At 41.8% G+C, this 25,320-nt stretch overlaps 1 protein-coding gene across 6 annotated transcripts; it reads right to left on the bottom strand.

Moving 5' to 3' along the window:
- Positions 1-230: 230 nt before the first annotated feature.
- slc11a2 (solute carrier family 11 member 2) lies at positions 231-24,513 on the bottom strand. 6 transcript variants are annotated; one of them, XM_035386877.1, is made up of 18 exons: positions 24,360-24,513; positions 20,743-20,830; positions 15,266-15,405; positions 14,375-14,497; positions 14,115-14,234; positions 13,706-13,812; positions 13,545-13,615; positions 12,688-12,755; positions 11,840-11,995; positions 11,120-11,278; positions 10,795-10,881; positions 10,385-10,504; positions 10,131-10,280; positions 9,731-9,804; positions 8,199-8,352; positions 5,870-5,923; positions 1,752-1,815; positions 231-1,709 (listed from the first exon to the last, which is right to left on the bottom strand). In XM_035386877.1, the coding sequence occupies exons 2-18, from the start codon at positions 20,774-20,776 to the stop codon at positions 1,588-1,590; spliced, it is 1,803 nt and encodes a 600-aa protein (XP_035242768.1). In that variant the 5' UTR covers positions 20,777-20,830; positions 24,360-24,513; the 3' UTR covers positions 231-1,587. The 6 variants fall into 6 exon arrangements, with proteins under 6 accessions (XP_035242768.1, XP_035242769.1, XP_035242767.1 ...); XM_035386878.1 differs by lacking the exon at positions 24,360-24,513 and adding an exon at positions 21,677-21,828; XM_035386876.1 differs by lacking the exon at positions 24,360-24,513 and adding an exon at positions 16,284-16,505 and having other exon boundaries at positions 20,743-20,805.
- Positions 24,514-25,320: the final 807 nt, after the last annotated feature.

The following is a 25,320-nucleotide window of genomic DNA, read 5'->3' on the forward strand; positions in this document are numbered from 1 at the left end:
CTCTAGAATAAAAGTGCAGTATGAAAAGCCCCCTATAGGATAAATATGAGGTAAAGTATGTTATTTCTTGTTTAAAACGACTCTTTTTGTTTTACACATATGAAATAGTGTAACAAGTTGGTAAATACGTTTTTAAACGCATGTATACACAATGGTGTGCACAGCACAATAAAGGAATGAAAGCAAGCATACTAAAGCAGAATAAAAACAAATGAAGAATACATATAATATCTGTTTTCAGCTGGTTTATTTCAACTTTCAATCACCAGGTAGAACATACAGCAAGTAATCTGAGAGGAGAGTTTATCACACATTATATGCCTTGTTTATGATATTCACATTAGCATAAATTAGCATGGTTTTCATTCCTCTACTGTGTTATGAACACAGCTGTGTGCTGATAGCCACGTGAGTGTTTTTATCGTGAATACCTCGGTAAAAGGTATTCACGATAAAAACAGAGATCCACATTGGTATCTCATTTCCCTCCCCCCACAAAACATTTATATTGTTATAAGAATGTGTGTACCAGAGGGTTAAACCAGACTTCCACTTCAGAATATTTACACACATATAATATATCCCAATGCCATTATTGTACTTGTCTGAATGGACACGCCCTCGTTTACGTCCCTCCGTTGTTCAGTTCATTTTTGTCCACCCGTAATTTAAAGACTCGACAGGTCAAAGTCTGATCACAGCAGCCCACGGGGATTCCTTGCACTGCTGAAACAGCCCACATTATGTTACATTTGTAACACATGTGCTCATGTATGTAGTATTAGTGTAAACATAATATATAAAAAATTTTTAAAAAGTCAGAATGACTTATTAACTTAAAAACTGGCCTCATTTCCAGAAGGGGAATAAGTCAAAACCGCAGTACTGAGTACTGTGGCATGTAAAAATATAAGTGTGACCTATCTGGGCATAGAGTAATGGAAATGTTTCATGTATAAACAAAAAATGTGAACCAGTGGCAACAAACACTAGCTTCACACTGTTCCATCGATAAAGGACTCGTTCAAACAAGCACACCGTGGCATTTACTCTACGGCCTCTGGGTTTAGCCATGTAGCTATTTTGGTGGTTGTGCCCATCTTCCATGCCTTCATGCCCAGACGCCACCATGTTTATCTGACACGTAGCCACAGATAAGATACCTAGCACGGGTGTACACCAAAAAGCAATTGACTTGTTTTTATATTTCCCCCAAGACTAAAATATCCACCCTTTGGACATTGGAAAGTAAAGATGTGTAAAGTCTTTTGTTCCCCAAAAATGTTTCCATGTCACCATATTCATTGTTCCGTGTAACATATTTCCGTGTGACATGCACTGTAACCCTGATTCCAACACTTTTATGTCATGACTGCAGAGCGTTTTTAAAGGCGCCTTGTAACCTGTAATAGTTTCAACAGAAAATTATGTACAAACCTCAGTAAAATCCCAGTTTTCTTTTTAAAATCTTTTCCTGTCGGCCAAATTCCCTTGAGATAAAGAGATGCTTGTTGCTGGCTGACTAATGAACCGATCACAGCCGACGCTGCCTGAAGGAATGTGAAGAAGAGGAGGAGACGTCCGTTTCTAGTGCCGAAGACCACCAGTTAAGGCAAGGAGGGAAGAAACTGCCCCAGCTCCCCCCGAAAAATGTGGTCCGATGTCTGCACTTAGGTGGGACCCACTAAGTAAGTGGCTTGCGCTTCCACCCCCTGACGCCTGCCCGCCCCGCCCCCTTCACCTCTCCACACCGACGTCGTGGTCCATGTCATTCAGCAGGTAAATGTCCGTGTGCCCGGTCAGGCCCAGGCGCATCTGAGAGAGAAGGAGAGTGGGGAGAGAGAAAGAAGAGTGGGGAGAGAGAAAGAAACAGCCAATTTAACTGTCACCATCTGGTTGGTTTAGTTTCAAAGGCTTTTTAAGGAGCCATCTGTTTTTAATATACTTTTTTCTTTTTCTTTTGATGCACTTCACATACAAGTAAAATACACGTTACATACAAGACATGTCAGATACACACAAGTTACATTCAAGACATGTCAGATACACACAAGTTACATACAAGAAATGTGAAAACATCTTGACTGAAAAGTAAAAGCGTCCCAAAGCTGATGGCGTCTTGTCATGTCAGGGTTTGTTACTTTGGTTTCAGGTGTCCCCACACACATTCCCCAGGTAAGTCATTATGACTGGTTGTAACAAATGAACACAATTAGCCTGCAGTTACCCATTCATACCCCTCATTAATAAAAGGGTTTGTTACTGCAAATCGGCACGGGGATCTATGCAATGTTTTGACGTGCTCCACCATTACGGTATGTGTGCTTACTCTGCTTCAGCAGAAGGCCTGGTATCTGTCCACTTCCATATTTACTCAGTTTCATCCATAGAAGTCAACCCTCCACACTGACTCAGGCCCCTGTTCAACCTGAAGGCACTTCAGGTGTCTTCAGCTTTGAACAACTAGTTTCAAGGATAACTCTTCTCCTTGCACACTGTATAATGTGCTTGATGGTGACTGTAATTTTGATAATCCATTTTAAAGATTTTTTACCCCAGAATTTTTTTTTTTTTTAGGAAACACCTATCAGCTGATGGAACTGATGCGACCTTGTCTGTCAGTTTGGGAGACTGGGGGAGATTGGCCACTGCTTCTTTCTGCTCCGCAGTCAACCAACAGAGCTCGCTCATTTGTTCGGTTGGAGGACTACACTTCATGTGCAGCTTGTGCAGTCAGACTGCAGGCACCCAGCTGACCAAAGGAGGTAGCTGGTGATGTCATACCACTGACTGCAGCTGCACAGTCTACTGAGTGCTGCCCCCCATTGGGAACAATCGCCACTGACGTGGTCTGCCTTCGATACCACATACCAGTGGTTCTCAACTCAGATATCCTGATTAAGATAAGGGTCTAGAGCAGTGGTTCTCAACTCGGGCCAGAAAGGGCCGGTGTGGGTGCAGGCTTTTGTGCCAACCAAGCAGTTACACACCTGATTCTACTAATCAAGGTCCTTAGTAAAGACTCCAAAGGTTGATTAGTAGAATCAGATGTGTAACTGCTTGGTTGGAACAAAAGCCTGCACCCACACCGGCCCTTTCTGGCCCGAGTTGAGAACCACTGCTCTAGGCCCTTATCTTAATCAGGAGCTGAGCCACCCATTAGCCCCATGGTGGCTGTAACTAACAGAAAAAAGTATGTATGCAGCACAAACTAAAATATTTTATTCAGTATTAACATACATCAAGTCACATTGTAATTAGACTCAGTTGGGATGAGAGAAATTGAGACACTTGATTAAATACAATACAATGATTAAAAACATACAGAATTTATTTAAGCAACCTTTTTGCTCATTCCACCTGCCCTGATGTTCCACAACATTTCATCTAGTGAAGACAGTTGAACAACCGAACCACAGCAATGAACAGGAGTGCCTAGCAAAGCCATAAATTATGACAGGAAATTGGAACTGAACAACAAGATTTACTTACTGCATAGACATCCTGTACAACAGGAACAGCCAGCTTGCAACACAAGTAAACACAAAAGCAGTTGTAGCAAAGGTCACACTCTTGCCACATTAATCCAGCTTGAATTAAATGCTGGAACTGAATTATCACCATTGATAGAACATACACACAATGCAGCAGCTTCGATCAGTTCTGTGATGCGTGTCAACCTCCTGTTTGACTTATGTCATATTGAGTTAGGATCATGTTTGAAGAAAGCAAGAATAGGCTTACAACAAAAGATTATTCATGTTTTTTTGGCTTGCTGCTGAGTAATTCTCTTTATTGTGATTGATTTTGATTTTAGATTTTTATCTGTTGAGTGTTACCAACACCACTGTGATTTAATTGTTCAAAGGCAGAGTCACAATACGTTGAGTTATTAAGCCAGCAGACAGCAAAACACAAAGACACTTGGATTTGTCTGAATGGTTTTGCTTTTATTTGTGTTCTTTCATTTTGATGTATAAATGATGTTAAAGGCAACACTGTCAGACATCTCTACTGAATTAAATGGAACTTTAAACAGGGTTTAAAACGAAGACAGGAAAACTCAACCTCTGAAGAGTTGATACATTTTCCGTCGTTACACTTGACAGAAAGGGCAAATTTCAGCCTTAACACGTCACAGTCAAGGCAATTTCACGTAAAAGGAAATTAAATATTTGCAATGTAAATCAGAGTATAGGTGATACATCAAGGCTAACATCAAAAACAATGAACGGGAATATTGTGTTTTGTACCCTAGAAAAAGATAGAGGCTAACACATTTCCGTACAGTTTACAATGCATGAAGAAAACATTTTATAGGTACAATGGAAGTAAAATTGAATTGAAAATAGATTAGCATTGACAAAACGAAATATAATTTCATCAAGGTCTTTAACTATTCCATTGCATACCACATAATTCACAGCTTTTCTGAACGTCATTGAAAAATCCCTACTATAAAAACCAAGTCCTTAACGAAAAAGTGATGTAATATAGAGAAAAATGTCAGGAAACTGTGCTGGCTCAGCTGTTTAAAGTACCTTCTTGGTTTAAATGAGTAATATAATGCTTACGTGGACAAAATGTGCTTGTGACGAAACTGAACAGTGGAAATCAACCTCACGTATCATGGTAATAACATGATAATAGGAAACTGAGTAAAACACTGCAGAGGTGCAATGACACGCACACAGACAATATAATAAAATCAATTTTAAAAAATATAAAAACCTCAAAGTAGGCAAATGAAAAGAGGAAAATTGTGAGAAGCTAAAAATAATTTTTTTTAAACAAACAATACTTACATTTTACTTGCTGCTTAGCTAACGGACGGATAATGAGGTATATTGAGTTTTCAGTACGTAATCCAATATAACAACATGAATAGAATCAAGAATCAAATGTAAAAACATTTTTTGAAAATGCTGGTGGCTTGACAGTGCACTGCACCGGCACCCTGTGCTTTAAAACAGTGTCTTGTCACGCATAAGACAAAAGACACAAATTAATGCTAGTATGTTGTTGCTGTATGAAGAATTTACAAGACTTGTTACATCCCTCCCCACCTGCACACACAAGCAAGTCATAAGCAACTACCTGAAGTTGCAACTGTAAGTTACCAGAAATTCAGCAGAAAAATACTTCCAGTGATTTAAAGCTTATTATTAATGTAATGTCACCTGTAATTACCATGAGAAAATTATTCTCACACTATTCAGAATGACTGAGCATGTGCTGTTGCCTGGTAACCTAACTAATAGCATGTGAAAGCACCTCAGGTCCCAACACTAGCCAGGTGGCATCTGAAATAACTCCAAAACAATGGCAGGAGATTCTTTACGTCTCACAATTCACAATGTTAATGATGTGCTTTTAGGCTATGCCAAAGTTACAGAATGAACTGAATTAAAGTTTCCCTTGAGTAATGGCAACTATGCATTTCAAAATGTTAGCCTGGATCCTGTACACACGTAAAATATCGAATCACTTTTTTACTAATACTGAATAAGGCCGAATTTACCACATTTAAAAGTTTCATTTTAAGGTTTGTGTAACCAGTATTTCTGATAAATTAATGTTGAATTGTGGTATATAAAGAGTGAAAGCTGGGAGATAAGGAGGTATAATTCAAACTGGGAGTCAAATCCAAGTACACACATACAAAAAGAATTTAAAATTTGCTGGATTACTCCACTGTAATCCCAAAACCACTTCCACAGTTCCTCTGCAAACCCCCCTCTGTCTGTCTAACAGAACACTGTTTTCGGGACAGTCTCTTAGAGAAGCTTTCTTAGGGAACTTTGTTGGCACACCGTTAAGAGTCAGATTCCGTCCGCTCCTCTACAAGCACAGAGGGGCCATTCCTTACCCTGCTGCCAACGTCCAGACATGACACGCCCAGGGCAACCAGACACTGCCAGGCCTGTGGGCACAGAGAGGACAGGAGGGTAAATACACACACGGCACACACAAGTACACATACACACACACACGTATACATACACACGCTCACCCCTTTCCTTTAGCAAGTGAATGCAGATACCGCCTCCCCAAATTACTGCTACATTTCAACGCATTTGCTTTCGGGCGTCTGATAAGGACTCTGAACACATTTATCTGTACTGCCACCACAGCCCAGTACTGGTCTGTCTGCAAACAGGGTGTGGTTGAGAGGAAGACTGTACTTTGCAGATTGCCTTCTCCATACACCAGTGCACCTAGTCAGAAGTCCCTGAATTGAGACTCATGCAGTCACCTGACTGATCATGTCAGCTCTTCTATAACATTCAAACAGACTTTTGGAAACAGATCCAATAAAGTACATTATTTGCTAGGCAAATGCCTTAATCCAGTGCTCCTGACAGTTCTTTTTGTACCCAGGGTATTGCCCATTTATACATCCGGGCATTTTACAGAAGCAATAAAGGGTAATTACAGAGCTCAAATGTACATGTACTGTGATTTGAACTTGCAATCTTTTCAATTACAAGCTGAGTCATGTGACCACTACTCTACAGCAGGCATGTCATTGGACAGGTAATATCCCCTTCCAAATTGGGTCTTGTTATTTGGTAAACTGTAAGCCATGCTGTATATGTAATGAGCATTGAGCTGAAGGAAAATTTCCATTTTATTTTATATTTAATGGACAATAAATTTTTATATTCTATTCTATCTATTCTATTCTATATGAAAACATTAGATGTTCTTAAACATGGCAGCAGGTTTGTTTCATACAGAAATTTACGTTTTGATCAGTTTGAAAGTAACACAGCGATATGTCAGCAACACATGACAAAGGAACAGGTCAGCATTCATGCTTTCGAGCTCATAAAGCATGAATGAAGCTAAACCTCATAAAGCATGAATGGAGCTAAAGCTCATAAAGTTCATGAAGCTCATAAAGTTTAATTTGGCTCCTTTCTACATTTTAACAGCGCACTGTCCTTTGAGTTCACAAAAACGAAACTAGTCCAGCCTTGAGATAATCATTTTTTTTAAAAAAGCTCATCAAAAAGTCAGCATGGTTTACAGTCATTATGTTAGGAACTGGCAGTGATGAAAAACTAAAGAACAGAAAAAAATACAGGGTGTTTAAAAAAATAAATAAAAAAAAACACTTTCATAGACAGCTTGACTGATGTCTGCTGTGATTTTTGAGGAAACAACAGTTCTAGTTGACCGACAAATTTGGTGACATTGTGAAAAAAAGTAATCCTCCAAGGATGTCTGTTCACTGTCACGTCACAGGAAATTTAGTAACATGACCTTTTAATCTTCTGTTATCTCTCTTTTACTGACATGTCTGGTTTGTTTTCTGGTAGGACATGAACCAGGACCTTCATGCGTTCACACCAAACAGGTTTAGCCTATTTTTGAATTTGTTTCAGTTGGTTCCTCAGACTAATACAAATGTTTATGATTCTCTCCAAACCAGACATAACATTCTCGTCCTGAAACAAAATTGTGAACATGGCTTCAGTTCTTAACCTCTGAGGCCTGTTCACTGTTCTCTGGGGGAACGTGTGTGGTCAGCAAATCCTGACAGACTCAGAAATCTCTAAAATAAATACACTTAAAGTCAATATGCATAATTATTGGCATTTATAAGACTCATGCATGCTTCCAACATAAAACCAGTTATTATGTGTGCAATACAAGGTATGATATGTTTTTAAAATTTCTGATACATTTTAAGACTGATAACTTACACACCAATGAGAAAGCATTAAAAATTATTGCATTGCCACATATCAAATGGTAAATGGTAAATGGACTGCATTTATATAGCGCTTTTATCCAAAGCGCTTTACAATTGATGCCTCTCATTCGCCAGAGCAGTTAGGGGTTAGGTGTCTTGCTCAAGGACACTTCGACACGCTCAGGGCGGGGTTTGAACCGGCAACCCTCCGACTGCCAGACAATCGGTCTTACCTCCTGAGCTATGTCGCCCCATATATCAACAGTACACTACTAGCACAGAAACAAGGTATGTTAAAGAGCAACTTTCGTACAACCATGCATATGCAAGGTGATGGCTTGAGAAGACAGCAAAATGGAGGATTATCTAAAATCTCATGAAAAAGTTGCCCTACTTCTCATGTCTTAGAAATTCAACGAATTCATTCTATAATCTATTTAGACCCTCTATACTTGCTGTCCCATTGTAATGTGCACTGTATGAGAGGCTCACTCACCAGGTAACCCACGAAGCAGAGGTAAAGGAAGGACAGGAGCGCAGCAAACACGTAGAGCACCACGCTGTTCAAAGTGGTCACGTAGACCACCACAAAGTACATGTTGATGGCACAGACCATCAGGATTACCACCCCGCCGCCAATCTTCCAGAACCTGTGAACATGGGTTTTGAGAAACAGGCCCAGATTAATACCTAATTCGCCATGGGATTTGGCTCTGTACTGCACAATTTTAGATTTGTAATCACACAATTCACATGTGGTTAAAGTGCACATTCTCAGATTTTATTTAAGTGTATTATTATACATTTTGGATTCACCATGTAGAAATTGCATTACTTTTTTATAAATAGACCCCCCCCCTTTACAGGGCACCAGAATGTTTGGGACAAATGGCATCACAGGTGATTCTGATTAGTCAGGTGTGTTCAGACGCTTCCTTAGTGCAGGTATGAGAATGCTTTCAGTCCCTAATTTTGATTATAGCCTTTTGATTGCCTTTGGAGTCCATTATTGGTCTTTGTCAACATGTGCCAATGAAAGTTAAGGAAGCCATTATGAGACTGAGAAATAATGATAAAAAAACTGTCCAATACATAGGCCAAACCTTAGGCTAACTAATATCAACTGTTTGGAACATCATTAAGAAGAAATAGAGGACTGGTGAGCTCAGAAATCAGAAAGAGCCTGGTACACCAAGGAAGACCTCTACAGTCGATGACAGAAGAATTCTCACCAATGAAAAAGAACCCCCAAGCAGCTGTCCAACAGATCAGAAACATTCTTCAGGAGGCAGGTGTGGATGTGTCAGTGACTACTGTCCACAGGATACTTCATGAACAGAAATACAGAAGCTACACTGCAAGATGCAAATCACTAATTTGCTGAAAAAACCAGATTGCCAGGTTACAGTTTGCTAAGAAACGCCTAAAAGAGCCTGCAGAGTTCTGGAAAAAGGTCTTGTGGACAGATGAGACCAAGATTGACTTGTATCAGAGTGATGCCAAGAACAAAGTGTGGGGGCCAAAAGGAACTGCCCATGATCCAAAGCAGCCCCCTCATCTGTGAAACATGGTGGTGGGGGGTGTTACGGTGTAGACTTGTATTGCTGCCACAGATACTAGCTCATTTGTCTTCATTGATGATGTAACTGCTGACAGTATCAGCAGAATGAATTCTGAAGCGTACCAAAGTATCATATCTGCTCAAGTTCAACCAAATGCCTCCAAATTCTGTGTTTCAGAGGTCTTCTTTGGCTTACCAGGCTTTTTGTGATTTCTGAGTTCAACCGTGCTCTTTCTTCTTAGTGATGTTCAAAACAGTTGATTTTTATTAGCATAAGGTTTGGCTCTGACTGCTTTTTCCTTATTTCATATTTCAAATTAAATATATTATTTATTCTGTTGGATATTTACATGTTTAAGAGTTAAGTGGTTTGTGTTTATTGGTACACCTATAAGGGACCTGCATTTGTTGAAAGTCTGTCAAACTCCAAGTGTGCTTGCACTTGTTTACATTTCCAGTATACTTACAGTCCATTTGCAAAATCGCTCATGATGGAGGTGAGGCTGGTGAAGGTGAGGATTGGGATCAAGGCAAATGGCAGCTGTGTTACAGAGAAGAACATGGACCAATCAGAATGTTCTGTAGACCATTCATGGTCCCAAAACCAAAAAAATCACTGGACACAGCTTTTCCTAGAGAAGTTTAACCTGAGGGCACATAGTGAAATCAGATTTAAAAAGCTTTGCCCATAAATTTCTACATCTGAACAGAATTATTCAAAAGCAGTGTGATTCTACCAATAAAGCTAAATGAGTGAAGAATGTCCTGTTACTCCCACAAAAAACCTTCACACAGCAGGTACCCTTCACACTGTGTGGACCCTTCACAGTGCAGCCCTGGGCTACCCGCTGCCCCACCCATTCTGACCTGCATGCTCTGCAGGACGTTGAGGAAGTCGTTCATGCCCGTCAGATGCTGAACGTCCTGGAAGACGGCCACCAGCAGCGTGGGGGTGATGGCGATGGAGCGCGTCAGCAGCACTCGGGCGAATCGCGACCAGCGCAGGTTCAGGAAGCCCTGCGGGAGGGATGCAGGGGTTCATTCCAAACCGAAAATGAATAAATAAAAAAGGAAATAATAGATTGAGCTTGGAGGTTCGCTCGCTATTTCTCTGCACTGACCTCCATTACAAACTGCCCGGAGTAGGTCCCGGTCATCGTGGAGCTCTGTCCGGCCGCCAGGATCCCCACCGCCCAGATGTAGAGGGCCGCGGGCCCGAAGTAGCAGCCCAGCACCACGCCCTGGGGGCAGAGAAACCCACATGGTCACAGTCAAGGAAATGCCCTCGGTCACAGTCACAGAAACCCACACCGAGAGAGAGCCGCGGAGTCACAGTCAGTGATCCAGACAGTCAGAGGAAAGCACGCAGTCAAAGAGTCTCAGAGAAGCAGACCCAATACTGTATGTTTAGAGAGCTCTATGCAGTCAGTCAAGAGACATCCAGTGAGACACTAAGTCAGGAGGCACACATCCTAAGCAATGTTTTTATTAAACACATTTTCTTGCACCGTTTAGCAACCAGCTGGCTTACCCCTTTGTAGATGTCCACCTCCAGAGTACTGTTGTCCAGGGGAAAGAGGTCAGTGTGGGGACTGCCTGTCTTATTACACATTTCATTCTGGAACGGACAGAGGACACTGCAATGACTTGTCATAAATATGCGAAATTGCATCCTGTAATCATCGATTTATACCCTGAAACTGGCAGTTTCAATTTATGACTTAAAAGACTGTCACGACAACTGCACTGAGGTTGAGAACATCTTGGTCAATGCAGCCTTTGCACAATGCAGCCATCCACCCCTGATGTAGGTCCCAGCCCACCCCTGTCTCTGGATCTCTTGCGTGTGTACACACCACTTCAAAATTGCTCTTGTTATAGAAGGCTTCGGCGAAGACAGCCACCACAAAGACGTTGATGAGAAAGGAGATGAAGAGTGCGATGGTCGACTCGATGAAGTAGTACTTATTGGCCTCCTTCACCTCCTTCTTATTGTTGCGGTCGATCTGTCGAGACTGAGAGAGAGAAAAACATACCTGAGAGACAAAACACCTAATTTTGGCAATTTGTACTTACTGTTTTCCGTTTCTGTTGGCCTTCAAACTATTTTCAAACTCAAGTAAGAAATGTGTGTTAAATGAGTGTCAAATGAGCTTCTTTGAAACTGCTATGGCATTAGTCCAGTGCATTACCATTAGTCCTTCTGCAACTGCTTGTATGTGTCATTAGCATGTGATACACCCCTCCCTGAACTGGTGTGTTCCCATTCTTTCCAGAAAACCATTTGGGATTGCCATGTTCTCACTACAGTGCAGTTTTAAAGGAGAGCCTCCTTAGAGGCAGTTAGTTCTCCTTATGTATTTTTTCCACTTTTTTTAAGACAGGCGGAAAGCAGAGAGGGCTACACAGAGATAGGGTGGCTCTACAGAAAGTGCCAGAAGGTGGAGAATCGAACTCCCAGCCGTTTGGGGGGGGCGGGGGGGGAATCTATATATGGGTCGAGAGTCATCCTTAAACGATTCTGATTGAGAAGAGCACCGAGCCACGGTGGCATGTCCCGACGCCCGGCCGGGTACCTTGACGAGCGCAGAGTGCAGGTAGATGTTGTGTGGCATGATGACGGCCCCCACGATGCCCACGGCCTGCTCCAGCTGTGTGGCGCTGCAGCCGGCGCAGTACGGCACGAACATCCCCTTCAGCAGCTCGCCCTGGTCCGGCCTCACCAGCACATACTGCGCGGCACAGGAGCCACCAGGTCAGATGCTCTCCACCGCTCAAGCAAGACCATTCAGAGACCAGCACGTAACCACACACAACCAAACCCACACACACAGACACACTCTATCGCTCAGTCAAGACCATTCAGAGACCAGCACGTAACCATACACAACCATACCCACACACACAGACACACTCTACCGCTCAAGCAAGACCATTCAGAGACCAGCACGTAACCACACACAACCATACACACACACACAGACACACTCTACCGCTCAATCAAGACCATTCAGAAAAAAGCACGTAACCACACACAACCAAACCCACACACACAGACACACTCTACCGCTCAATCAAGATCATTCCGAAAAAAGCATGTAACCATACACAACCATACCCACACACACAGACACACTCTATCGCTCAATCAAGACCATTCAGAAAAAAGCATGTAACCATACACAACCAAACCCACACACACAGACACACTCTATCGCTCAATCAACACCATTCAGAGACCAGCACGTAATCATACACAACCATACCCACACACACAGACACACTCTACCGCTCAATCAAGACCATTCAGAAAAAAGCATGTAACCATGCGCAACCATACTCACACCCACAGACACACAACATTTTAAGCATATGAAAGTTCTAAACACATCATGCCATGGATTTGGGAAAAATAATAATTTACCTCATATCCAAAGCTGAGAGCCATGATAGTGATGAGAAACCCAAAAAAGGCTTCCAGTTTCCTTAGACCTGGAGGCAGAAAGAGTGTCAACATTGTTCACTTCAGTGCATTAACAAAAACAAGGTAAACCTTCTTTAATCCTTGTGTTCGGTTTACTTATTAGCACTGGTAAAACTATTCACCTGGGACAAATATACCCAGAACATCATTGGGATAATAAAAGCAATACAAAAATAAAAATGTACGTGACAATACTCAATATATATTACATTAAATCTTAATTCCAAACAATACAAAAAAAGTACATGGTTAATGGTCACCATTCACCTCTGCGAGATTGCATTTAACAATGACTGTCATTCATTTTTAGGATAACGATATGATTTATATAAATCCACTATAATGAAGGCACGGGGGCTATCTGTGAAAATTTTAAATGAAAAAGGTTTTCTTGCAGTAGATTATTGATGTTTATTGTTCTGAACTGCCATTCTCAATCAATTTTCATCTTTATGTTATATTCAAAAACACCATATAGGTTAAAAAAAAAAAAAAAAAACATAAAGCAAATATAGATGATGAACAAAAAGAAACCAAAAAAACAAAACAAATTCACACTGAATGAAATACATATATCAAAAGTCATTCCTTTATAACTGAAAGTTTAAAACAGGTCAGTTTGACACAAACTGAACACAAGGGTTCAGATAATCACATTTGTAGGATATCTGCGGTGCAGTTTGGTAAATTCACGGAGGCACGTGCACGCGCATGACTTTCTGCTGGTGTGAGGTAAAAACAAAATCGGTCGTTTCACAGGACTTCTCAAAATAAAAACCCATCAGAGGGGCACCTACCGTACTTGTCCAGGAAGAGGAAGACGAAGGTGTCGAAGATAGTTATCAGAACGCCCGCCCACAGAGGAATCCTAAACAGTGGAGAAAAAGTGGGGAGTTTATACAGAGACCGTTGTCCTCGGCGACCGGTAGCCCCTGTGGCGGCCATGTTGGAGCGCTACCTGCCCATGGAGAGGAGGTTGAAGGCGATGGCGCAGCCGATGACCTCCTGCATGTCCGAGCCAATAATGGCCATCTCCACCATCAGCCACAGGATGATACGTGGAATCTGAGAAAGAGGAAGAGACAGGGATGGAGAGGGAGAGGAAGGAGGGAGAGAGTGAGAGGGAGGAAGGGAGAGAGATGACTTATGTTTAAAAAACACAGATTAGACAACATGGTCAGGAGAGTACATAATGACATAGATAGAAGTCAAAATACACATTTTCAGTTCAGAATGTTTTTTCTTTCGTAATGAACTTAACTAGAAGAAAACTATCTTAGGTTTCCCATTTACAGTACAGAGCATAGTGTACATAAAAAGAATACTACTACTACTACGGAGCTGCGGGAGAGTTTTTGGGGGCTCACCGTGGGGTACTGGCGGTTGCAGACCTCGGCCAGGTGCATGCCGGTGACGACCCCCAGGCGCGCGGCCAGTCTCTGCAGCAGGAGGCCGATGATGGTGGCTCCCAGGAGCACCCAGAGCAGCTGGGGGACGGGAAACGACAGCGCAGCCAGAAGGCGTGAGGCGTGCGTCCCTGCACCTGCACGGGTTCTCACACGCCCCCCTTTCACAAATCCTCCATTACAAAAGGCGCAGGCGTACGAACGGCGCGCGGGTAGCGTACCTTGAACCCGGCTTTGGCGCCGGACTGCAGGTCCGACTCGATGTTCCCCGGGTCCAGGTAGGCGATGCTCATCAGGAAGCCGGGCCCGGTGAAGGCCCAGAGTTTCCGGAAACTGAACCCAAACTGCAGGAGAGAGCGTGAAAACTGTAACCAGCAACAAACAACACCATGAGACGTGATTATATCACAGCTAAGGGGGCTGTGGCGATATAATCACAATATACCACCGCCAGTGTCATGAGTTATTACTTAAATATTGGACGCTCTAAAATTCATACCAAATAGCAAAACATAATTTACAAAACTGTCACTGAAAAGGGCTGAATATGCAGTTGAACCCTGACTGAGTGAGAGCTGTGGCTAGGAGTCTCTTAGGATGCAATGCATGATTGGCCACTGCGTCACCTGTGGGGTGTTCTCTTCATCTCATCAACCAATAGCAGTACCTCTGGTTGTCCTGGCAACTGTGGTCTTACTATGGCTATAAGATAGGAAATGCTGACAATTATGATTGGGAATTTCAAATAAGGGAACAAAATTTTGATAAAATTTGTCCTTAAAAAACCTATGGTTTATATACCAATACAAAGCATACAGTCTGCTCCAATCAAAGGACTGCAGGACAAACCATCACTTGAATGGTCACAGACTAATCCACTCTAACACTGTCGCTACTCTTATCATTTGCCCCCCACAACACACAAACGTCTCAAGGTGACTGATCAGAAAGATGTAGTTTGGGTTTGAAATAAGCTCAATGACTGGACTTCCTGAAACAATCAGCTTTGGTTGACTGGTACTTGGACAGACCAGGACAGTATAATAGCGTGGAAACGATCCCCTGACCATTTCTTGCACGAGAAGCGAAGTTCCGAACCCTTTTCTCCCTACCTGACTGACATCCTCTGGGATGCGGACCTTCTCCTCAAAGTATGTGGAGAAGGGCTCCTCCTCCGACACGGGTGAGGCAGGGGGGGAGATGGAACTGTACTGCGCGCTCGTGATCTGGTCATTTTCCTGGTGATTTTCCTCTGTAGACAGGAGGGTGAGAGAAAAGAACGAGAGAGACTAAGTCATTAAATGTCATTAAACGATTTAAAACTTAAGGTGTTTTTATTCAAGCGCTTTTGAATTCACGTGTGGCACCAAACAATTTCCTCTTGAGGGAGAGGAAGAGAGAGTGCGAGAGGGTTAAGGAGAGGGAGAGAGGAAGAGAGAAAGATGTATCCGAATTGCGAAAGTGCTGAGAAGTAATTAAAGATTACCACACTAAGGATCCCACCACTTACGTTCTTACATCCTGCAGTAAGGTTGCATAAAACACGCAGTGCCACTATTGCACAGGACTAACAGGAATGTCTGGGGGGTTAAAACTATGAGCAGCACTCCCCAGCATTGCTTGTGCTCTCCACATAAACAGGGCATGTAAAGTCATCACATGTCTATGACAATTTGTGCTGACAAATCCACAGCTGCCAAAAATAGCTTCTGTGCCAAATCACCCGTTCCACACTGAGCACAGAGGAAACGTGACGGTGTGCGACCGGCCCGGCTGAAGGGTTGAATGGGTACACACAGCAGGACACCAGGAACAGATAAGAGACAAATCACGCAGCACTTTTACCCCAATCTTCATTTACAACCTTTAACTGCGCTTGCCATCACCTAAAACAACAAGGAAATCTTAAACCCCTTTCATATGCATAGCCTTTGTGAGGTCGCGTCTCCACAACGCACATAATACATCGTGTGCCGCGGACCTCCGGAATTCTGTCGCTCGTAAAATGCGAAAAACACGCCTGCCAATAAAACGTTATCTGCAGACCAAGCGGAGGCAATCAGTCCTTCTGTCTGCGTGTCCATTGTGACGCCTCGTCCATGGAGTACGAGGAGTCACAGGGGTACTCACTGAGTCTGGAACGCTCGCTCACAACGCTCTTCTGTGCTCCCATTGCCCCGCCGGCGTCTCTCTCCGCTCCGCGCGATCTCGCCTCCCACTCTTTAACGCCGGGCTGTGGCTCCGCCCGTACGCAACTCTGAGATCCTCCCCGTCAGCAGCACTCGCATGTGAAAGTCCCGACAACTTCCCATTTCCCACTGAATGAAGTCGTGCAATAGGCAACACGCTGGCCTGTGTAGCAACAGGCTTGGTCAGAGCAGCATCACCTGACTGTCTGTCTTGACCCACTCTCTACATTGCACCTACCCCCTTCGCCCCCCCCCCCCCCCCTACTCTGGACACACCCACGCTACCCTACTCATCACGGCCCTGTGAAAGTACTGTGTCGCCTCCAGCTCCAGCTTGGCCAAACTTAACCAAACGCAATCCGTGAGTTCAGTTTTCAAGGACTTATTGACTTTTACTAGCATGCTTAAAACCGAAATTTCATGCCCAATTATATAAACACATCTGATGATAAGACTAAGGTCAGCTTTAGAGATTATTTGCTGGAAAAACCACAGATGTCCTTTCCAACACAACACTGATAGGAACTAAGCCGCTGTAGGCTGTATTTGTACATTAACGTTCCTTGTCCGATTCTGCATTTTAAGACCTCTGCACATGGGGGTTGCAGGTTTGAATTTCAGGTGGGGTACTCATGTTTCATCACTGAGCAAGACACTTAATCTGAATTACTGCAGTAAATTATCCAGCTAAAGTAATGGACACCATGTAAAAAAATGCAAGCAGTGAACGTTGCTCTGCAAAAGGGTGTGTGCTAAGCGTATTAAAAAAACAAATTCAGAATAAGGAAAAAAACAAAAGGCCTGTGATGTCACCCAAGTCTGAGGTCCATGAGTCCACTTTAATGCTGATACCAAAGATAAAGAAAAATGGTACAGTCTTAGGGGCTGCTGCGCACCAGGCTGTGTGCGAATGTATGTCCATGTAGCATTTCACTCAGGGACACTGTCTGTGAAGACACCCGTAACTGTGCCATGTCAAAAAGGGAAGCGGGACTGCAATGCTACTGTATTACCGTTTCTACTAATACTAGGCCTATTGCCATTACTGATATAGTTAATGTCACAGTTACTTTTTTCTCATGTTCTGACTTTCTTCTGTCCAAAACTGTCTTCCCACAAATGACAATGCATGGAACTTTGCACACATGCTCAGTCTGCTCCCAAACAAAAGCATTAAGCATTTTCTTGATTATATGTTTTTTAATTGCATAACAACAAATTTAACAATTACTTAAATTTATTTGTCTTTATAATCAGTCAAAACTATTATTGGGGTGAATGATCACGTTAGAAATACTTGAATTGGGTTATTTAAAAAATGTCACATTCCCACTAAACTTATAGGACAGTGTGGTGCAGAGGCAGTATTCTGGGTTTGCAATCACACTGTTGTGAGTTCCCCCACTTTCTGTTAACCTTCACCCACTCCTTCACCCACTCCGGGTGAAGGGTGAAGGCTGACAGAAAGAGCAGAAGATGTAAATTGTTTATTTACATTTGTCTCTGTTGCATTCTCCATTTCGTTCTTCCAGTTCATCACCTGACCGGCCGTTGTCATCTCCGGTTACTGTTTGAAAAAGCCGCCGTTCACCACTTACCAGTGGAGGCTAGCTCCTCGAGCTTGTGCTTGGTGGTTTGTGTATCGGGATTGCTTCGTTCGACTTTGTGCATTTGACCCTATTTTTGTTTGATTCCGATTCCCATCCGGCCCCTCTGCTTTGTTTGCCGATTGTATTTTGTGTTTGACCATTTGCTCGTTCTCAACCTCAAAAATCATTTCGTCCTCTGCTCGCTGTGTAGTGATTCCGATTAGTTGGTGTGTTCCCAGCTAGACAACCAATCCTTCCATCCATCGGGACATGACTTTGTTATTTTTCCTTTATTATTTATGAAGGTACTCTGGGTGACGTTTTAACTCTCCATTGGGGGTACGCTATTCAGACTTTTGGTTTCAGACTATTAACTAATTCTCTGAAGCTCAGCGTTCAAAGCCGCCCCATGCCCAGGACCCTTCAAAGACTAGCCAGCTTTTAGTTAGATTTGGATAGGCAGATAGGGACCGGAGTAACAAGTTGGTTTGCAGTATCATTTCCCTTACCCCACTCATTTTCCTCAACCTACGTCCTGTCACGGTCTGACCCTAGACCAGGTTGTAACATCCTGTGACACTGCCCTGAAAATGTAGGCCTTAAAAACGAACTCAAGTGTTTGTTCTAGTTTCTTTCGTTTAATGTGGTAATTACAAAATGTTCCTCATTTCATCAAATAGCTACAACTCCCCCGGTTACTAAGTAGCTGAATCAGCACATGAAAGGATGAATGTGACAAGTGGTCAGCGAGGCTTTTAAAGTGTTGTCAAGGTTGGTTTGCTGGAGCAGAGCTGGTGACTTCAATTGACAAGACCTAAAGCTCACTGGCTCTAATGAGTTTTGCCAGTGCTTCAACTCTAAATGGAAGAACAAACCAATTGTTTGTATCAGAAAGCAACCCATACATCATTCCCTGAGTGCCATCTCAAATACAAAATTTAGCCGGTTGTTTATTCTTAGTGTGTTATAGTATATATGCCAAGACAATAGCGGGTCGGTTGAGTCCTAAATTACACATCACAATTGGAAATCTAAACAATTAATTTGTCAACTGCATGGAAAATAAAGGGAAGTGTCCAAGTATTGTAATGATAAATCCATTGGTTTCAAACCACTTCCTAGGCCCAGTCACTTTTTTTGCGGTGGTCAGGACTTTAACACTCGATCGCTTAGCCTTACCATTTGTAGTTTAGCCCGTTTCTTCCTTCGCTGTTTTCAAATATTCTGGCCAAACAACCCGGTCCGTTTTTACCAAACTTGGCAGAATGATAAAATGTGAATGTTCAAGTTTGACAGAGATCGGCCTCATGGTGGAGCAGTCAGTAGAAAAAAAATTATTACTTCCACTGTTTGACCTAGAAATGCAAAACCAGCATCCATACACTCCCCAAATTAAAGTGCACAAATTTTCATTTTAAACCCATAGAATCCACCATATTGGATTTTCCTCCATTTTGAATGTAAATATTTTTAATTAAAAAATGTGGCAGCAGTAAGCCAATAAATGTGCATGGGGCGTGGCTTTTTACAGAACACTTTATCACAAAGTGATTAAACTTGGCATGCACATGTATTGCTCCATCCTGAGCACAGCCACAAAGCAGTCACACCCCGTGGTGGCATTGGAGCTCAAAAAGTTAAATGAATTCATTAAAATCATTGTTCCATCACAGAGATATCAAAACTGCTGGAATGACCATTCACCACACTAGGTACATATACACATGCCTTGTGTGTCACTGCCATTTTGAATTAGTAGCCATTTTCTTTCACTTCTACTTTCCTCAGTTCTAGCCTAAACACGTTGATTTATGTGAATCTTGCCATACTTGGCATCCCTACTAACCTTTAGGAAATTTGGTGCTGACTGCCCACATGGTGGCGTTATAACAGTCAACTGAAACTGCAATATTTAAACAATAAGAACACCTGCAATGTTTGACCTTGAGATGTGAAACTAATTTTCTGGTCCTTATGAAAAACATAGGCTATTTCTTTCAAGGACCCATATGTCTATCATTATGGATTTTCCACCATTTTGCATAAATTAAAAAACACTAACCCAGCATTCACACAGCAAGCAATTCGGGTGACCAGTAGCCAGAAGTCCATTTATTCTCTTTGTAGCTGAGCTTGCGTATGACATCAACAGACCAAACCCTCTAAATGTTTCATAAACAAAGTGCCTACTCAACAAAATTGTGGTAGCAGTAAGCCAATTAACTTGCCAACTTAATAATATAAGTAAATACTGTAATCATATTATGTACTACTTTCAGTTAAACACAGAAAGTTAGAATCAATTAGCAGAATGAATTCAGATGTGCAAACATTAACCATGTATAGGCATGCAGTTAATATTTGGCCTTAGACTTCCAAGTTGTGGCCATTTCACATAAATGCCCTCTTTATGATGTGCATTTTGGTTAAAATGTTCCATAAAATAAACCTTTCTTATGCAAGTTAAACAGTTAAGCATTTCAAAAACATGCGCCTCTTCAACTTGTCATTTTCTTTGAAAATCACTCCCATTATTATCCCCTTCAGCAGTTTCCAATCACCGAATGCATTAGTTGTGTTTTATGCTTTAACACAAAAATGTCATGTTGCACTTAACATTTCGGGATAAAAACTATATAACAATGTTATAACAAACAAACTCTTCACTCTTGATGAACTTCCATACACCTTCAACAAATTATTAAGTGCTACAAGTGCTTGAGTGCTGGGCCCCCTTCATTGCTGCCTGCAGCAATATTTACTATTGTTGTTGTTTTTATAATGAGATGCTGCAGTTTTTGAAGCTGCTACCTTCTAGGAGATCTGCTTCCCCGTCTGTCTTCATGAGGCTGTGGGGTGGCACAGAGACGTCAGGGACTCTCCGGGACAGACGCTCAGCCTGCAGGTGAGCAAAGAGATGTAGGCAGCCTGAGTAATTGTGACATCACAGAGAGCCGAAGCAAAAAAAAAACCCTGTTCTGCCTGCATCTGACGGATTCCGCATGGCATCTCCTGAGTATGTTCAGTTCCCTCGCAGCTAGACGACTAGGCCCCTGCTTTCCCCCAACTGACCATAATAAAATTTAGTACAGCAAAAAGAAGAATGCATGTTCTCATGAGTCAGCATATTTATCCCCCCCTCCCCCCCAGCAAAACCACGAGACAGCAGAAACTCAAAGACCGACGAAAAAGAACAAGTAAACATCCCCTTTAGAAGATTATATGCCATTGTCAGGGATTAAAAAAATCAACAGAATTAAGCGGTACTCTAAATTTGCAGTCTCACTGTGACACAGCACAATGCATGACTCAGACCACGAGCAGCGCGAAAACCGCCGCTTCAGCAGAACAAGAAGGCGAGACACGTGCCCAAACACCATCAGGACTGGTGGTCAATCAATGCTCCACAGGAGTACAAAACGTTACAGTAAAAAAAGAAGAACAGAAGGTCCACGTGCCTCTGGAACTGACCGTAAGACGTTCACTGGGTTTGTGCTGTTTCCCCAGCTAAATATCACTTCCCACTATGTGAAGTAATTAGGTCAACCGCCAATCAACCTCCGTACACACTTAAAAAGAGCCACAAATTTGAAGACGACAGCTTCATGAAGCTAGAACTCAAACCACTTTTGTATTCCTGTACACGCACATTTTTTCCCCCCCCAACAACACTTAAAAACAAAAAACAAAAAAAAAACGCTTCACAAGAATGAACCTTATAGTGATTTCTAGCTTGTATACTCACTAGTACTAGAGCCAGTTTTGAGTTGCCAATCAGTCTGTCTGTCACAGAGAAAGTGGCAAAACGAGGCAGGGAGAGAGGTAGAATTATAGCCGCAAGACAGAGGAGTCAGGGGTGACAGGCGCAGATGAGAAAAAAGTTCCTCTCCCTGCTTCCGAGCTAATCTCTATGAAACAGTGCACCCCTTCCACCTCTATCTCTTTTGCCTTCCTAACTGAACCAAGGCCCCACACACTGACACACATGGCATGTGTGACACACACACACACAGAAAGTGTGCACGCTTGCAAGAACACCCATACACCAGGACCTTAGTTTAACATCCAAAAGATAGTCACACTGTCTCCATCATTACCAGCAGCCAATTGGTCTATACAACAGGTTTCCCCACTGTCCAAGACACACCATGCGTAGCTTCCACCATCAGGCAGGCGTAGTGTATGTATAGGGTAATATGTCTGCTAATGTAACTGCAGATGAAAAACCAGGTAGGAACTTGTGGATGAGTGTACAGATATGTGGGTCATTTTGCATTGTGTGAGAATGACAGTGGCCAGTGTGGTATTTTCATCATAATTTCCAGTGAGGTAACTACACCAATGGGTTTAGACACCGTCATATCCAAGTAAGAGTGTGATCAAAGCTTAGAAGCTGTCATCCATTTTAAACAATTTAATTAAGTAACATAATGTGCCTAAGCATGATGCAAAAACAGATGTGATTTCACATTTCTGAGAGTTTATTAACTGGAATACAGACTTGGAATTAAATACATTTGACGGCATTTGGAGATTTGTCCCTTACAAAAAATACTTGCATTTAAAACATGGCCTACACCGCAGGGGTCTGTGTTTCAATTGTAACACAGAAAGCAACATCCCTGTTTAGCATCAGAAACTCTTCACTTTCAATGAACCTTGTATAGGAAGTGGTGAGTCTGGCTTACCACAGGAACACAAAAAGGCAAAACAGGATTCAAATGAAATGTTCAGTTTAAAGGTAACCTTGAAATTAAGTCATGAGCCACTGTTGTTCCAGCAAAAGGTCAGGTTCACTTGATGTTCTTTTTAATTTTTTTAATTTATTAATAACTTTTCTTAACTGCACAAAACCACACCTTAAAGAATTCTAATTTAAAACTGGAAGCTGCCTTTTGGACAAATGTTTTTGTTGGCCAGGTGCAACAGTTCACATTCTAGAAGGTGTTATGATTTTTATTCTTTCATGTTTACCAAATCTCATTCATATTGACTTAAAAAGATGACATTTTAAGTACAATCCATTTATATGACTGGCTGGATATTTACTGATGCTATTCAGTTTTAGTACCTTGTTGAAGGGCACAAGTGGCATTGTCCACCTGGAAATCAAACCTCTGAGTTAAAAGTCTGGGTCCCTAATCATTGTACTATACTATAGGCCACTGATACTCCACATTACAACTGATTATAACAGGATCACTAATATGGAGATCCTAGCTGGATTAGAGCGCGTAGGAAAAGTTCGTACATGTTTGGTAGTGATTAAGAGATCAGGAAATGAAATTTAAAAAGAACATAAATGAAAACCCTTACCCCAGCGTGTTTTTTAACCGTAAAACGCTTTGAAACGAGATGAAAGGTGTTATATAATGCAAACTGTTATCTTTGCTTTTCAGAATAACTATTTAAAGTTATAACTAACAGCACCACATATTAAAATACTCAACTTCTGCTTATTAAATGCAGGCATATCACAACGATAACTAAAAACGGCTATGACTGTTGGTCACTTTCAGAAGTTGTTTGTTTATCAATGAATGATTTACAAGGGTATTCTCCGCAGTACGTCGCTCCGTCTACTAAGTGATTGTAATGTAATGTATTGCCTCTTAAAGCTACATTATGTCAGAAAAAATCATGAATATGATGAAGAACAAACGTCCCATAATCACACCAGACACGTGTCAAAAACTCCAACACGCGTGGAAGAAGTAACAAGTCAGACCGCAGAAAGAAACTCCAACATGCGTGGAAGAAGTAACAAGTCAGACCGCAGAAAGGTCAACGCTGAATGCGATACAAGCGCGCCAGTACTGAGGCAATCATTGGCAGCAAGGCCAGGGTAGTATTAGCTCTTTCGCTGAAGTAGCCTAGGCTGTGTCGGTATGTCGGTACATCAGCTCATACAGGACGCAGATGTAAAGTTAGTTTGCTAATGTGAGATACAGGGGGAAAGTTCAATTTAAATTAGTTAGAAAGTAGCCCAAGAATACCATGAAACAACATTCACAGATCGACGCTGTAGTTACAGTTGAGTCGATAAATTGAGTATTGTTTCTAGCAAATGATGGCTAGCAGGCTATTATTTAATCACCAGTCAATCGTTCCTCACCCACCAAGTCAGCACGTCACGTTTCACACAGTTAAATAAGATAGCGATATAACCTCTGCCAGGATTAGCTACCTGGCTAGGTAACCAGCATAAGAAATAAGATACCGGTGCCTTACGAAAAGCAACTAGCTAGCTAGCTAACTTAGATCGCCACCAGACGGTGCCGTATTCTCATTTGGTGACGTTAGGAATACAGGTAACTTGTAAAATCAACTGATAGCTAGTAGCTAAAGCTAACTGCTATTGTGCAAGATCAGAAACGGGTAACGACATACAATAAAACACCCACATTAAAATATAAATGATGTCTTACCTAACTAATTATGTATCCTGCAATTGAATGCACGATCATTTACTTTATGGTGTAATTTAGTTATAGTAACATAAGTAAAAAGTCAAGACATTAGGACACGATTGGTTGATATTCATGTCTATACATAATGCCGTACATTCTGTTCTTAAAATACTCCCACTTTCTAATTATTGGCTAAACAGACTTATTTCATGCTGTTATTGGTGTGGTTGTTTTCCGTCACAAGAACGACACGGGGAGAAAAACCTGGCGAACGGATTTTTTAGTTTTCAAGTGGCTTCAAAGATGAATACTGCCCACTATTGTCACGGAGGAAATTATGCAAGGGACAATACCAGCGCTGCAGTCCGCCACCCTGCACGTTAATTCTTTCAGGTGTGATAAAACCACGGAGGAAAGCAGTTGTATGTGAGTTTAGCCAGCTTTTTTGCGCTTTGCATTCATATTTCGCAACAATAATATTTCATCCTAAATGTTTACTGTAAGTTTAGAATGCCAAAGTTTTTACTTTACGTTCACAATTGAAATTCAAGTAAAACACAATCCTTTGCAGTTTGGAGTTCAAGTTCACCAACTTAATACTCTAACAAAAAAGGATAAATATAATGTTCTAAAATTTAGTCTTTTCCACCGTATTCGTTCAGTTTGCTTCAGATTAGTCATTTGAAGTTTCCTAGGTAAGAGCCAGTATTCATTCTCCTTTCCAGGAGTGTTCCTCACCATTGTCTGGTTTGGCTGAGGCATGTTATTGTAGCAATTTGATGGAGATCCTTTAGGAAGTATTGCAGTTAATAATTGACAGAAAAATAGCTTTTTATACATATGGGCTATTCACACAAATAGGCTACTCAAATCTTGAGTGGAATGTATAAAACAAAACTGACAGGGTGTTATGTGGTGCTGGTTTGTGAAAAAATTCCAGGCTACTTTTTGTTAGTTTTTTTATTGTCATAGGAAGGAA

The sequence above is a fragment of the Anguilla anguilla genome, chromosome 13, assembly GCF_013347855.1.
Source record: "Anguilla anguilla isolate fAngAng1 chromosome 13, fAngAng1.pri, whole genome shotgun sequence".
Lineage (NCBI taxonomy): Eukaryota > Metazoa > Chordata > Actinopteri > Anguilliformes > Anguillidae > Anguilla > Anguilla anguilla.

Bases quoted from the DNA above. Each gene is read 5' to 3' on its own strand.
- slc11a2 (XM_035386881.1), bottom strand. From the start codon at position 16,326: ATGGGAGCACAGAAGAGCGTTGTGAGCGAGCGTTCCAGACTCA. The intron at 14,498-15,265 runs GTAGGGAGAAAA...TCTCTCCTGCAG, and splicing joins TCCCAGAGGATGTCAGTCAG to TTTGGGTTCAGTTTCCGGAA. The intron at 11,279-11,839 runs GTACCCGGCCGG...TCTCTCTCTCAG, and splicing joins TGCACTCTGCGCTCGTCAAG to TCTCGACAGATCGACCGCAA.